Source organism: Vollenhovia emeryi, unplaced genomic scaffold (genome assembly GCF_000949405.1).
Source record: "Vollenhovia emeryi isolate VEMERY1.0 unplaced genomic scaffold, V.emery_V1.0 DF939126.1, whole genome shotgun sequence".
Taxonomy (NCBI): Eukaryota; Metazoa; Arthropoda; class Insecta; order Hymenoptera; family Formicidae; genus Vollenhovia; species Vollenhovia emeryi.
In genome coordinates, this window is record NW_011967240.1 from 1,440,389 (window position 1) to 1,457,348 (window position 16,960).

The window sequence follows — 16,960 nt, forward strand, 5'->3', positions numbered from 1 at the left end:
CGAACATCGCGTATGGCGGGTGAGATGTTTTCGATGACATGCCTCCAAAATTACCATAATTTTATTTCAACACCTATAAGTCGAGATAACGTGGATTCGGTAATTTCTTCTACGTTTTCTATGATAGATATATGTATATAGGTATTCTCTACACCGAATCGAATGGTGATTGCAATTGTCCTTTTCCACTCTCAGAAAAAATTCGACACTCTCGACTAAAGGCTGGCGAGTTCATTGCGGTACGTCGCTATATATGTCGCTTAAATCTTTACGAGCTGCTTATGTTAAAAATTAAACAAATTGAACCTCGAAATAACGTACGAATTTCTCAACGAGAGACGGATGTAAACTGTGCTACATTGAGGTTTTCTAAGCAAGAATTTTTAGAGAGCTGGCATTCCGAAATTAAGTGTGTCGAGTCAGTTTCGATTCCTTCACTATTTTCACCGCTAGTTTCACTATTCAGTATCGGAGTAACGAAGGTCAAAGACGGCTGTAATTTCTATCACCTATCAGTACGAAACACGATATGGTACTCGACGAAAATCGCGCCAGCCGCTAGCCGTGCCGGAGAAAGGTCATCCCGCCTCGAAAAAGAAACGTCCGCCAACCGAGTCGCTCGAGGAAAATCCTGGATGCGCTCGGTCGAAGAACAATAACACTTATCTAAGCCTAAACGTTGCGTCGCTGAGATTGGCATGTACTTACGCGAACACACGCACGTTCTAGCTGTTGTTGCTGCTGCTGCTGCTGCTGTTGCTCGATCCGCCGCGGGCTCGATCGCGATGGATGATCACCAGGGCGATCCTGGATCCGAGTAAACTCGAACGATCGCTCGTCCGGCGGCGACGTTCACCTGAACGCGGCGCCCGCGACAACGGTGACGGCGGCCAGGATCACCGCTGCCGATACCGTCCGGCCGCAGGAGCTGCCGGCCGTGGGTCCCGCGTCGCTGCTGCGGGACACCTTGCTGCGTACCAGCTGACCTCGCTCGACCGCATTCGACTCGTCGCTGTCGGGGTCGACGGGCGCGCCGATGTCACCGTCTTCGCTCAACAACATCGACAGCTTGTTCCGCAACGGTTTCTTCGCACAGGGCACGCTCGCCTCCTCGTAGGGCCTGAGGATACGCGGGTAGTGCACTTCGAGGTTGTCCGTGTTGGGCAGAGCGCCCCTACTGCTGCCGCACAACGGCTTGAACGTGCCGCTGCGAGTAGCTTCCTGGAAGCTTTGGAAGTTTGACCCCCAATTGTAGCTGACCAGTCGTTCCTCGAGCGTCATACCCGCCAGATTCTGCGGCTCCTGGATCATCACAGGACTGGAACCCCTGCGCCAGAGATCAGATTTCCTCGTAAAGTCGCCGTGCTTCTCGGATTTTACACCACGCCTCTTTTATATTTTAGTTTGATTATCGTGATGCGCGCACTTTTCTCACATTATTATTAGTTATTCGTTAAATCTTCGATCATTAAATATCGAGACAAAAAGCGGTGGAAATTCTATTTAAGAATTATTTACGAGTTAAATGTCTACTGCGCTTCTCTGTCGCTCCTTGAGCCAATGACGACCGGCACTTTCGTAATACGAGTTGTCCCTAATAGCCAATTTAGAGCGATTAAAGAGCGAAATGTCGAACGATCACCGTTTGCATACAGCCATAAACTAGCAGCAAGGTGCGATTGTATCTTAGTGCCCCATCAAACTTTCCTCTCATTCGCGTAAACGATTTGCCAGTCGAGTTCGTAACGACACGGAGTAAGATAGCCCAATGGAAGCCGTTGTCGTAAAATAAGAATTTATGTTCGAGATCAATTTCACACGAGCCACAATTAATTATTCAATTAGCTCGAATACTACTAAAAGTATATCCTTCCGAAATTTTAAGAATAAAATACGTCCAGCATTTCTTCGCCCCTTTAACTCGAAGGATAGTCGATATAATCTTATCACATGACACGTTTTGTAAGAAAAATGTATGGAAATGTCACTTACTGTATTAATTTCTGGATTCCCAAGCTGTGCAGCACTGTCGGTAGCGAAGGCAAAGAATAACAAAGAGATAATTCAATGCGAGGATAATAGAGAACGGACACCAGGCAGGTTTCTTCTCTCGTTCCCAGGCCGCCGAGCGTAATGGCTGTCCGAGATTCGGACGAGTACGTACATTCGGCGACCAAGTGATCACCCTGTAATACAAAAGGATCACGTGAACCGGGCTAAACAGAGTCTCTTGAGAATTGAAGAACTTGCGATCATTAATTTAAAAAATTAAATAAAAGCTAGCTATAACACACACAGGCTTAAGTCGAAACTCTTAGATTAGTATAGTGAAACCGTAAGGCGGTTACTTTTCAATTCAATACTGTTGTAATATATTTTTATTCTATGTTAACACGTAATCGCGTTTAAGCCCACCCTGTTGAAGCTCGTTCAAACAATTAAACTCAGGTTCATGCCCTGCATCCGTAGCATGTCGGCACTTTACGTGATCAAAGCTATACTTATTGCACGTTAATAAACTTTATAACAAGCTCATAAACTTTCTGATACGTGCTACGGGTTATAATACAGCTGGAGGTATGTTCGCGGCAAGTAAACGAAAGGCGTGCAACGTGGCGGAAACAGAACGGAAAAATAAGAATATATTAAAGGACCGCTGTGGAAGACGCGAGTTACTCGCGAAGCGCTTAAGAATTATCTTGGATTATTTTTCAAGGAAAAAAATCTCAGCGGAGAGTCCGAGATTCTTTTCCCGGTTCTTCGCGATCCTCTTCCGTTAATCGGGTTTTTTTCTAATAATTGCATTAGCTATCGCCGTAGGGAGGGCGAAGTTTAATAAATGGGCCAATAAATTGGATTCTGATATAACGATTAAAACGAAATTCAACTTGAGCCCGCAGTATTCGGTATCTCCCTCTTTCAAATAATGATACTTTAATAAAAGAAATATCGCCGTTCTCCATTGGGAAATCTCCCAGTAGTAATATACGCGGTACACACGCGGTGCACCGCACGTCATGCTAGAGTTAAGACTATACTTACCGGGTACACCTTGACCGGTCTCTGAAGCCTCCGATACTCTTGATAATTGGGATCGTAGTTGGTGTCGGCTGCGATCGGCGGCAGCTCCTCGCTGGCGCGGATCTGCCGCAGGCGGACTTTCCTACCGAGCTGGTGGGTGTGCATGATCACGGCGAACATGTTAATGCCGTTGTTCGGTATCGTCTGGGCGGTACAATCGGCGATGCAGTGGCCCTCGGAGACCACCTCGGGCTGACCGGGCGGTATTATATGCCGCCAGTTCGGGTCGATGCCAACGCTAAGGATACCGGCGTCATGGCCGCGCAGTCGATCGGTGTAGAGAAGACGCAGGCCGCTGCTGTCGCTGATGAAGGCGTCCAGCTGCGGGTTCGTGTAGTGGGTCTCCAGCATGTAGTAGCGCGGCCCCAAGTACGGATTGAGCGCGTATCCGGCCTCCGGCGGATAATTAAAGCCCTGGCGCGGCGAAAGAGAGAGGGAAACGATGGATTATGCAGAAGCCGCCAGTAAATAAAAACAGGACCGGCAGCGAGTACGCCGCGCCGGTCCGGTTCTGATCGGGGGCCCGTTCTCGTCCGATCTGGTCCGGTCTGATCCCCGCCTCTATCCTGGCGACGTTTCCAGACTGGTATAATCGGTATACGCCTCGATCCATCAGGGAACAGGCCCCCGATGAAAATTGTCGCTCATGAAATACGTTTCCTTATTGGCGGTGCATGTACTCGCGAATTATGTCCGGTTAATTTTAATTTTCAGATACCGATGACGAGATAACAATCCGCACGATTCCCCGAATCGGTAATCGCTATCTTCAAAACCGTTTTGAATCTAAATTTATGAACATAGCCCGAGTAATTCCGATCGTCCGCACCGAACGTGCCTGCATTATTAATGAGATTTTTAATTTAACTCTAAACGTTTCAATTTAGATCCAATACAAAACGTCCTCGTTTCGTCATAATTTATAGAACTAATTAATTGCGCCCGCGTCCAATAGTAGAATTTTCATTTAATATTTATTTGCTATCTGACATTTGAATAATAATCATTTAATAACATTATTATATAAATATAGAATCACATACAAATTACGAAATATATTGTCATGATTTTTTAAGATAATCCGATAAATATTTGAAGATAATGCGGCAATATTATCGACATTGTTTTAGCGTTAAAAAAAAGCAGGCTAAAATACGGAAATCAAAATAAAAGTAAAAGCGCTTGATGCACCATTTACTGAATATTATAGCAAATACCGTGTGTTATCTCAATTAACGTTATTATCAATATTATTCATCATTTACTGGGAATCGTATACGAGATCCCGACACGTTTTACGATCGGTTGCAATTTCACAGGATGTTCATATTACCAATAACCACGAAGAAACAAGTTTGCGGTATTCCTGCTCTCGCATTGGTATACATTACACCGCACTCGGAATTATCACGAAACTCTGAACGTGCCTTGCACGATCACGCGCAACATTTGACGAGGAGTCAAGTTTATACGGTGAAGGCCAATGGACATTTCTGACGATCGAAATTACAGATGAAACAATATACAACGAATTTAAGATATTTGCTTATGCACATCTTTCTCCACATTCTTAAAAGATGCTTATGTCCCGGGTCGAAATTTGGGTACCATTTTCACACTTTTAAGGGTAATTTGCACCTACTTAGCTGATCTAAACATCTACATAGACCAGCAATAACCTACTTTGATGATATTATATATTTTTACTCCTCCCTTGAATCGTTGATTCTAAAAATTTACTTTAACCACTACTTAAAAGGACCTACTTTAATGCTAAATTGGCAAAAGTAGAAATTTCCGACATTATCAGTTTTAAAGTAGAAGTAAATTTTGTACTACTACATAATAGAATAAAAGGTTCAACATAGGGCCAAAATTTCGACTCGGGTAAATATTTCAACCGTCACATTTCAATGATCAAAGAGCTTTAATTGACGATCATAGAGCGCGTAATTTATGAGAATAAATAAGTTGTAAAATTTATATATTATAATCTGCATTCCCTGCATCTTTGCCATTGTGCGCAGCAGACGCGATTTCCGTGACTACCGCAAAAACTTGCCAATATGAAAGCACCTCGGTGCTCGGCGTCGAGGTCTTTGGCGTGCGAGCGTAAACGAAGTTTTCGACATACCTCAGAACCGAGGCTCCAAGTGGCTGCGATCGTGTTGCACTGGAATGCGGGTTTATCAGGAACGTAACAGACACCCCCGGTCGTTTCGGCTGCGGATTCCAATTGGGCTTCATCTCCGCGGCACTCGTACAGGGTCATGTGGTGAAGGTATGTGTTGCTTCCCGGCTGAATAACTGGTTCGTACTGAAATACAGAACAGGCATACGAGCTCGTAACGAGGATTAATGTCGAGCGCATTTCGGTCGTGTTCGTAACGTGTTCATAACTCAGGAACGACGTATGGCTTGACACTTTTATCGCGGATAGAATCGATGCCGAATTGATTGAAGAAACTGCGAGTCTCGAGCGAAGATTATCTCGTTTATTCGCATAACTAAATTGTGCTGATGGAAAGGAAAGAGTTTGCGACGTTCTTCAGTCTCTTCAAAGTTTTCGTATCGTTTTACTGGCAATTAGTCCGGTTAATGATTCGTGTATTCGTCATTTCGGTCTCAAGCAAAAGGAATGTTGAATTATGGCTAATGGGACATCAACAGCAGTAACAGAAAGAGGCAGGCACTTCGCACCCTGATAGGCGTCGTTTCTAGCAGTTTAGAGAAAGCTGTTGGAGCGCAAAATTGGCAAAAGGCAAGTCTTCGAGAGTCTGCAAGTCGATACGCGCGGTATCTCTCGCGCTTCTACGTGCGGGCAAACGTGCCGTTTCGAGACCCTCTCTTTCGCAGTAGGAGCAACAAATTAAGGCGTCCGCCGATACCACGGTTAACGGCAGCTCGCCCGACCGTTAACCTCAGAATGCCCTGATGCTCCGTCAATAAAAGTTCCGTAAAATGCGAGGAACGGAGGGGGAGAGGTACGCGTTTTAAGCGCTTGAGTTATCGCAATCGAAACGCTAATCGTCTGACCCTCCTCCCGCCGCCGCACCCAGTGATAGGAACACAGAGCAATCGCATCGCGTAGTTGGGTCACGTCCGATCGAGTTCGAGATTCAGGTGTCGGTCGGTCGACCAACGCTAGATAGAGCGGACTATATCAGCTAGTCGACCCAACACCCTATTTGGAAACACCCGGGTGCGGATATGAACATCGGCGAGAGCGATAAGGTGGAAAGGAGAATACGCGATTGAAGCAGTAAGAAATAGAGTGCAATAGTATATAAAATAGAAATGTTTACAAAATACAATTTGTATCAAGAGAGCCTCTTTGTGGAACTGACGGCGGGGATGATCCGTCACTTGCTCCGGTTTTCCGATAACTGACGGACATCTGTTACATCGGGTTAAATAACAAACTGGGCGAGATATGAACAGGGTGTATGGTTAGGTGAGATTTTATTGAGTTATCATACGCTTTGCGAGACGGGAAGAATATAACTCGAGAAGCGTAAAACGTGAATTACTTGCGGAAATATCTCTCGTCTAAATTATTCGCTGACATAAAATTCGCGTCGAATGGGGAGCCTAGTAAAAATAGGCGAGTACATAAATTCCAGAATTTATAGCAAAGAGGGTAGCATTTACGCGATCTTTCATATCAAGAGCTCCAAGTATTACGGCACCTTTTCTAATCGCGCAATTTTCTTCAGCTCGACCAATTTTTCCTCGATAAAAGTACGCCTTCGTATTACTGTGCTATATTCCTCAATCTGTTCGTACAAGGTATTAAATTTCAAGCATCCCGCGCGTGTCGTTTTTAGATATAATGAAAATGAACAGCTTTTAATGCACGTGTGTAAAAGCATAATGAAGTCGATTGCGAGAGAACGAGGCAATAGCGATAGATCGAAGAACATTAACGTAACGTAAGACACAACCGATCTCGTCGACGATAAAGTATTGCGTCTCGTTGAATTCGCGAATGCGGAAATCGGCAAATACTGTCTTGCCTTGCGCTTCACTGCCAGTCCAACTTGGACTTTTAACACGCGATTTGGAGAATCGCGCACTTCTGCGTCGAAATGGACCTTATTATCAGCGTGACTCTATACACGGCAGTAATACAAGGTTTCCGACCGGCTGCTTTGTCACTGTCGCATTTATCGATGACATCTCGTGCGTCGATCTGTCAGCGTTGGTAGCGAAACCGGCGGCCGGAACGACGAAACGATCTTGCCTACCGCATTGATGCTGCCATCATGCAGATCCGCCCAGTCGTGCATTTGCAATGAAGTTTCACGGCCGAATTAATCGATCGACTTGCATTCGGCACGCAAATCGAAGATCTTTTTGTAATCGAGCGAGTAATGCGATCACTTTATCATCTTTTTTGGTGCCATAAAAAGTGCCTGCCATAAAAGGCCAAGCTTTAAAACTCAAAGAATGCTTAATTATAGCATTTATAAGTAAATGTAAGATGTGATTACAGGACTTGTGTGTATGCGTGTATGCGGAAAAATCGAAGTCCTTAATTAGCATGTATTATAGAATGTAATTGAAATAAAACTTCTTGTTGATCCAACTGGCAATATATTAGTTAAATGTTACATTTGGTACGACGTTCCGAGGCAAGTGTCAGGTCCTTATCAAGTAACCGAACTCGTGCATAGATGTTCGCAGAGCATAAATTATAGCAGACTCGCAAGGTCAATGTCAACGCAGGAAGTCGTCAGAAAATGTAATATTTAACTAATATAGTGCCAGTTGGGAACAAGAAGTTTTATTTCAATTTTATTCATCACTGGTGACTTTAAGTATACTCCTGTACTGGCTTATTATAGAATGCTTGAACATTGTTAGGTGTTAAAGATCACACGCGTTAATCCTCTTAAGATTTTACATACGATCGAGGTACTATTTAAGAGATGATCAGGAAGGATGCGAGATTGTGAATTGAAACAATTCTTTCTGCTAGTACGTCAGAATATTTCTAAAAGAAACCGTCGACCATGATTAATCACTCGGTATAAAGCATCGTAACCTCTAGATTATCATTTTGCGCGGCATATTTATCGGACGGCTACCTGAAGATGCTGCATCTTCAGACGCGAAAACACGCGAGGCAGAAGATAACTCCCGTATGGGGAAGAGAGGCTGCGGCGGGAGGGAGGGAGGGAGGGAGGGGGGGGGGAGATAGGAGGGGCGAGTCGGCAAACTCGACGTGCAGTTTCTTCGGCATTACAAGAGCATCCACCTTCGCTTTAATCAAGTCGGAGAGCGGCGGGCGCGCGCGAGCTACCGTAAACGGGTTATATACCTGGAGGAACTCACCTTCACGACGTGGTGTTTCTGATTAATGCTCGGCATCCTCAGGACACGGCACCAGAGCAGCGTGTCTTGCCCCATGGGTAAACGAACCTGCACAGCAATTCGAATGGTACTTCGTTAAGCGAGTATAATTCCACGCGAAACTAACGGGTAGAGTTGCTACATTCGGACCATTGATGCCTCGGCATCAATGTCACGGCAACAGTACTAATGCGAATATGTACTTTATCGGAAAGAAAATACGATTTAGACGCACATAGTGTGCACATGCAATAAATGCATGTATTTTTGGAGACAACTGAATTGTTAAGTACAGACAAAATTGGAAAGATGAAAATTTTACCTTCATGTACTCGTCATTTCTACTTGAAAACTACAGTAAGTTTCTATTATAAATAATAAAATCACAATTACAAAGTTGAACACAAAATACGACATATAAAAATATTAATTCAAACATGTTGTATGTAATAAAACATTTACCTAAATCCGAGTAAAATATTACCGTTTGTGTTAAAACGACATTTCGAGCATTGTTCTTATTAATATCATTACAATTATCGGATATAATTAAACGTCAAAAACAGACAATTTATCGGAAAAATATTTTTATGCGATATTTTACTGCGTTGCATCATGTTGCCATGATTTCATTGCTTCGGAAATCTATTATATAAAAATATTATTTAAATGCTTGTAATAAAACAAATTTCGAGTAAAAAGATTTTTTTACATTAAAACGGTATTTCAAGAATTGGTCTTATTAATATTGTCACAATTGTCCGATATAATTAAACTTCAAAAACACCAGACAATTTATCGGAAAAATATTTTATGCGATATTTTATCGCGTCGCGTTACATCATCATGTTGCCACGATTTTACCGCTTCGAAAACCTATTGCATTCCGTCTTAAAAGTAATCGTCACTTATCAAGTACAAAGAATTCTTTCGCTAAAACAAAGAGCGAGAAGTAGAGGGGAAAATTCGGGGAACTTAGCTACTTGATGCATACGTCAGGTTAATGGTTTGTTACAACAGAGTAAGAGCAGTTAAACGCAAATATATACGAGAAATTCATTACCATATTTTCCGACGCCGCGTGCGACTTACGTAACAAGGTTGCAAGTTGCTTTTGTGATATACGAGCCCATTTCGCTCTGTCTCAAAGCGGCGCCTTCCACGCCACGCGACTATTTTGCACAGTTCTCATGCACGGCCGGCTGCATTGTGCACGAACGTGTTGCGAGTTTTTCGGCACGTATAACAGAATAAGAACTGCATGTACCGGCGTTAGTTGGGTTACTTGTTCTAGGTGTTTCGCTCGGTATACACTAGCTGTATTGTTACGTGCGAACACATATTGTTCAAAACGTTCTCGAAACGGTACTTGGCAATATTGTTAGGCATCCGGCTGTATATTGACGCCTCTCGTTTTATGGAATAAGATTTGCAACGAAATACTTAATTCTCGTTTATAAAATTGTTCCAACGCAAATCGCGTATAAGTTTCACGTGGAAACAGTAATTTACTTGTTTTACTTGTTCGTCAACGATATACGTTACGACACCATTATTACAACTAATTGTACAACTTGTACGATTTTGCAAGTAATCTGGTTAATTATATGCTCCTTGCCCCATGACGGGATAAAGAATGACACGTGCTAGTGTTAGTCGTACTACTTGTCCCTTATGTATCTCCCATCTACAAGTCAGATTCTGACGAATTACTCACGGAATACGAGATTTCGTGCATCAATGGAACCACGCTACACTGTTACAATGTATCTCGGCAAATACGGAGACCCCGAGGGAAGTGGGGAAGGCAGGGTGCTGGTGGGTCGTTTCAAACTGCTCGCCGCGGGGCGTATGGACGACCGTATAGCGTCCGAGAAAATTACAATTCTCTTTTTCGCGCATCTCCTCCCCGACGACCGACTCTCTCCTGCCCTAAGCGCTCGAACCACGCCGGCGGATTCTCCCACGCGCTTATGCGAAATTATCGATGTCGAGATTACCGGGAAGGACGAGGGCGCGTTTATTGTTTTGCGGTCGAGCACGTTGAGTGACGCCCGGGGGCGACGGGGGGATTTTTAGAGAACTCGCAAGTGCATTTCCGATTTCTACGCCAATAGGCATCGCGCCTGCCATCGTCATCTCGAGACGATTTCTTTCTGCACTCGCAGTGGCACGAAGTGTCCGATAATAAGGGCTGCGAAAACGTCCATCGGTGAACAATGAAATAATCGATCTTGCTACATGTGCAATTTTTAATTCTGCCTTTGCTAAAATTAATTCAACATGTTTTATAAAAGAAATAGGACAGTGTTTGCAAATATGTATGGCAAGAATTTAAGAATTAACGAACCAGTAATAATCTCCACATATAACAAACGGGAGAATCTGGAGAGAAGCGCAATGTAAACCCATTCCTTATCAGCCTCGTCTTCTTTGTGCCTATTCTTCTATTCCATATTCATCGCGACACGAAAGTTACTCGGCCATTCGGTAACTTTTGCGTAGCAAGTTAAGAGGAAAGTTTCTCGCGATACTCGTGCGAAAAAGAGGCGCAGATCGAAATATAGAAATATAACGCCAGTGATATTTTAATGCTAGAGGACGCGTCAATAATTATTTTTTAAAAATTGAAAATTGAATTGTTATTCCCCACTTCTTTTGGGGTCTCCGTATTTACTGAGATCCGTTGTAACAGTGGTTCCATTGATGCACGAGATCTCGTATTCCGTGAGTAATTCGTCAGAATCTGAGTTAAGGGGTCATTCCACGTCTAAAAGGCACAAGTAAAGTTAGATATTTCAATATTTTAACATCGACATTAGAAAGGGGACAAATAATTTTAATTTAATAATAATTTCAAGCAAATGGTCAGCGAGAGAAACATTTTAAACGCTTCGCGTTTTGTTGTGATTTTATTTTTATTTTTTTTTATTTACTTATTTCTTGTAGCCCAGAAAATATTTGCAATTCGCCCGCAAGTGTTGTATTTAAATATATGTACATATCTAAAATGCTAAATAATTTCCCTGCATTTTAGGACATCAAGTCTCTTTAGTTGCACTTTAGTTATCTTTACATTGTTTACATTCAAAGTGAGAGAAATATATACTATACTGCTTCTTTGAAGAAGGAAAGCAACGTAAAATGTAGGCAAAAAGGACAGACCTGTTATCTCGATTATTCCACTACAGCGATTGTAACAAAGTCTTGGTAGTGGCTGCAAAAATGTAGGTAAAAATGGTGCAATTTGACAAAGTGGAAATGTATTTACGAGCGCGAAATATATTCCGCGTGAGACGCTAAACTTGTCTCAAACGATATTACATGGTCAACATTTCCGGATCGTTTATCAGCACGTCCAGCGAATGATCTTGCACTTTTTCGTGGACGAACAAGCGGAATACGGGAGCGTGGCCCGATTCCGGTCTCGATATAAACTATAAACAGCGGCAGGGCAGACGGTGGAATTAGCATTGTCCGATTCTCGGCGATAGCGCCGACCTCGTAATCTACGAGCCGGCGACGCTAATGAACGAATAGTTTTTGCCGGATGTGACCTGGTTAAGATTTATGCCGTCATAAATTCGGCGCACAATGCCTTCTCTCTCTCTCTCTCTCTCTTTCTCTCTCTCACCCCAACACGGCTGCGTGATAAAAATCCAGTCGCGCGCGCGCGCGTCCAGCTAAATGCGTTCGAACATTCATCTCACGCATGCAATGTGCATACGCACCCCGCGACCTGTACACGTGTCTACGAATGACGGAAACAAAAGCGTATGACGAGAGAGCTTTGAAAAAAGCTTGTTCGCGTCTCGGATAAACGAATGGATTCACCGCATCTCATCCGCCAGCATCGAAACGCCGATCGTGCGAAACCAGTTTTCCCTCTGTTTCGCACGTGAAAATTTTTAACCTTCTCTGTGTTACGGCTTACCTATATCGGTATGAGATCATTTTCAACTTTACGGCTTTCAAAACTTGGAAGAAATCGAGTACTGAGCCTGCCGATTATTTTTATTTCTAGCATTTCGAGCCGGAGCTCTCGGAATCGTCTTCCTCTTATTGCAAGTTTTCAGAAGTCTTCGGTACAAAACTACATATCGTTGGCTCGAAATTAATGTTGAGTTAATAACGAATTACAATGCTGACGATGATTCCTCAGAAAAGCCTGAATAAAGTAACTTTAGTTATTTTAAATACTTTCATGAAACCTGGCTTGAATCTGCCCTCCGCACAAATCGAGTCCAATATCACAACGCCGATGGCAGATCCACTTTCGTGAACTCTAATTAAAACTCTTTAATCGTCTTTGTTCGCGCTCGCGAATTTCTCCGCGGTCGGGATGAATATTAACTTTGTTCTTGTTTCTTGTCACGTGCCGTCGTAATAACGCAAATCATAATAAATGCAATGTGCACCAACTGCGCGCTCCCCTCTTCCTGCCCCTCCCTTCCTCTCTTTTAATTACATCTGGAGCGAGACGAAATATTTCCCCCTTCAGCCAGTTAATCTCATTCGTTAAGTACTTATCTCGACAGAATCTCTGTATGCCTCAGACTCAATTTTATCTCTCAGGACACATCTTATGAATATGAGAATTAATATGTTAAACTGAAAACAGAGCTTCGCGACCCACCTGCTTGTTCAAGATATCCCAGATCTTCAGATTCGGTTCCATTTCCTGATTACGCGAACTTCGTCTGGGCTGCGCGTCTCTCTGCACCAAATATAACGGTCTCGATCCTCGCACTGCTCCGTGATCGGGCAAGATACCGGCCGCTGATACCGGCTCCTCGACGTGATATTGCCACACCACTTGCATCGTGTCGTTCTGAAACACAAAGGATGGCCCAAAGTCAAAACGGGTGTCTCGTGCTACACTTTTTGCCGCCGAAAAATATCGATAGCGAAACGGGGGCTACAAAGGGCCGTGCCTTTGTACCTAGATCGCCATAAAAATTGCTGCTTTCCGGAAAAAGAGCTCTCCCACGACGCGAATAAGCGTCCTCTGCCGAAAATTGCGCGCTTGGCTGCGTCTTTTAATCAAAACCTCTTGTGAAGTTTACGATCAAAAATTGTGCCAGGCGGACCATTGTAAGCTATTCTTATAACATTTCAGAAAAGTAGAAGAGAAATGCGCTTTAATTTCTATTACTAATGTACTTTCGATAAAATAGAGTTGACGTTCTTTTTTAAGGTGGCTCCTGCACAAAGGAGCGGATAGTATGGGTGCTTTGGTGGGGCCTCTTTTATTTTTATAAATTCATGTGACTTTCTTCATAAAAAAATATTACTTAATGCATTCGTGATCACATTCGTTGATGTACTAAATTATATATGCACGTTTCAAAATATGTGACGTTGTCAAATCTCAAAGAGCGGTCAGATTTCCTCAAAACATTTTATTTCTTGACTTTACTAATAAGTATTTGCTTGCAGAAGTGCAAGTGACCTCATATATTTAATAGCGCACTTGAATTCTAATGACACTTATTATGTTTATCTCGTTTTCTGATAAGATCTACTATTTCTATGAAATAATATTAACCCTCAAACCGATGCTTCTGCATCGGCCCGTAACTCCTATGTTAAAATGTACAACTTTAACACTTTTTCTTTCTTTTATTCCATCGGCGACCGGGTCTAAAATTTCGCGCACTGATAGATAAAACTTGCAACTACAATATACTTAATAAAAGATTCGCATACACGATTCGCTATGTTAATAGATTCGGCAAAATAATACGGTACAAGGTATTTTTCTCACGTTATACGCGGGTCTTAATAATTCCGCAATTAAAAGTCTGGCTATATTTCGGACCGCCCACGATAGCCGTGGGCACCCCTAGATCCACGAGGGTGGTCGATTTCTCTTGGCGCGCGCCAATCATCTGCGGTCATGCTGCGGGCATACGCGATTCACCCCTCGAGAAGAAAGGCGGCCATCGAGGGTGGTCGGGCCATATACCGAATACAAGCGACAGTGTCCCGCCGTCCGCCTGTCGCGGTTGCCCGCGAAACGTACACGTGTCGAACCGCGCCAAACTTGGGGTCGCTTTTACACAAGCAAGCCACTTACATGTTGCGGGACAATCGCGCCTGATTGGGGAACTGACCGTACGCGGGCTCGTTAACCGATTCGTTTCAAAAAAAAAAAAGGTCACTCATGACGCGAGTGGTAGGAATAAGAATGAAAAGCGCGCAGTTATCACCAGCCGAATTTGCGAGATTATAATCAATGGAATTTCTGCGTTGACGCTAATCTTTCCAAATAATGGCAGAAACGCTGTTTCTTTTTAATCTTTAATCTATTAATTTCGCTCTTTCATCACGGGATGAGGTAGGAACTAAAATCTACGAAGACTGATAGATATAAATAAGAATTTGACATTTTTTTTAGCAAAGATGCATTATTGAATTAATTAATGGCTTTTCTTTTTATTTTTAGTATGCCCGATTTTACTAATTGTAAGATTAACATAGAGAATTTAACGTATTTTTCGTAAACTTGTGATATTTATAGTTAAAAGAAGTCATGGAAAAGAAAATTAGCAACTGTATTTTTATATGATAATGAAATGATAGATTAGAGATTGTACACATGCGTACGTCTACATTAAACACGCAACTAAGATATTTGCGATAGTAATTTGCCTAAATGACCTTACGAAACATGAATTCAGAAATATCAAACCGGGTACCGCGGAAATTCGCATCCATCATACCCTCGATCGTTATCGACCCCTGTCTGCCGCCATTAACGTATCGGAGACCTAGATTAAGAGCGTACTTCGCCACGCCAGACACGTCTCGACGCGAAGCAAAAAATCGCCGGAGGAATCACAGAAGTCTTGCAATCGGCGACGTACGAATTTGCAAACCCGCTCACGTGTTACCCATTCACGTTTCTCGATAATCGCCAAGCCCCACGTCGTGCCGGGCCCCTCCTCGGAGGAGGAGGAACCCCCCACGTCCGTTAAATCCGCCGCGTATAATCGTCGGCGAACCTACGTTTGTTTCCGAATTGGTTAAGACAATCGGGCGCCGTACTCGCCAACGGAAGCGAGAAAGTGTAGGAGATACGACGTGGCGACCCAGATCCGACAGATCGAAAGATTCCTGGGGCCAAGATGGAGGGTCGATCGGAGTAAATGGGCATCACACTCTGAAAAGAACGAGGTGGGAATCACGCGATTCGCGAATCGATTGATTCCGGAGACGCCCTTCGACTACGTTATGCACTCTCGTTGTCGTCCCTTCGATTAACCGCGCCTGCAGTTCCCCTTCACAAGCACGCCATGTCTCAAAAGCAACCAATTTTAATATCAAAGACAAGCTCCAGACAGCTGTCGGATAAATAACATTATTTTGTTCTCTAGTGAATTTCAAATAGTTTGCATTGAAAAAAATTTAATTTATCCGCTTTGTTTATCCGGATACACGTAATATCGACAATTAAGCGATTGTTGCAAAAGGGCGATCTTTAAATTTTCGCGACAAGAAAAATTTATTCTGATCACGAGATCTATAATTTCAAGGAAGCTTAGCTAGTCTCGGATATTATAGATTTATCGCGTGATACTTCAAATACGAGCTAAATTAAATCCCTGTTGTATCATTAAAGATTCTTACCGCTTTTTTCCCGGACTTCAAAAGAGTCTACCTAAGGACGATAATAAATGCGTCTTTTCCGCTCTTTTTTTCTGTTTCTAGGTTTTCTTCGTACACAAAGTTTGTGATTAATTCGGAGAGTTCTGATATCTCGTATTTCATCTCGATAGTTCTGACATAATTTCACATTTCATTTTCCGCAGTGTTGAATATCACGATTCATGAATGCATAATTACTTTTTATTTTAATGTTTCTAATCATTTCCCAGATCTCTTCGCTCGCCACAATTGAATTAACCTTCTAACTCAGCACCCGATAGTTCGAATTCATTTTGCAATCGCTTGAAATATTTTAACTCTTGCACAATTATAGTGCAATATACTTCCATTAAATTCACAAAGGACAGCAACAGATATCCTCGCTTTTATCTTCCATTTCGACACATTCTTATGCGGAAGCTTCGCGGAAAATAGTAGCTTGTAATTCTCGTTGATCGTCGGGTTCAAAGAACGCGACGCTATTGTCAGGTTCGAGTCCGCCATTCGCGATGCGAGTGAAGCCACGCAGTCGATCTCAAAAATCCTGATTTAAAAGATCCACCTAACCCGCTGCATACTTAAGTAGATCGGCAAGGGAAGAGCGATGTGGACTGTTTCCTCCGGAAGCGAGAGCGATACCGACGCTTGTAAGGATCCTTAAGCGAGGATATGACCCATGAAAACCATAAATATGCATTAATTATCACAAGGATGCTTATTAGGGATGCTCATTAGATACTAATAACATTAGATATGCAAAAAGTTACCGCATAGAAAGAAAAGGTGTGTGTATAGTGTACAGAGAATGTAATAAATGATGAAAAATCTTCAAAACGAAAGGAAATAATATAAAAATTTAAAAAGTTTTTAAAAA

General features: G+C 42.8%; 1 protein-coding gene across 1 annotated transcript in view; it reads right to left on the reverse strand.

Annotated features, from left to right (window-relative positions):
* Positions 1–852: 852 nt before the first annotated feature.
* LOC105568986 (MOXD1 homolog 2) overlaps positions 853–16,960 on the reverse strand; it is a 211,739-nt gene continuing 195,631 nt past the window's right edge. The window contains exons 4-9 of the mRNA XM_012025097.1: positions 13,073–13,267; positions 8,419–8,505; positions 5,216–5,398; positions 3,043–3,495; positions 1,993–2,186; positions 853–1,327 (exon numbers count right to left, since the gene is read on the reverse strand). Of these exons, the coding sequence (XP_011880487.1) occupies positions 853–1,327; positions 1,993–2,186; positions 3,043–3,495; positions 5,216–5,398; positions 8,419–8,505; positions 13,073–13,267 (1,587 nt within the window). The remainder of the gene's footprint in view (positions 1,328–1,992; positions 2,187–3,042; positions 3,496–5,215; positions 5,399–8,418; positions 8,506–13,072; positions 13,268–16,960) is intronic.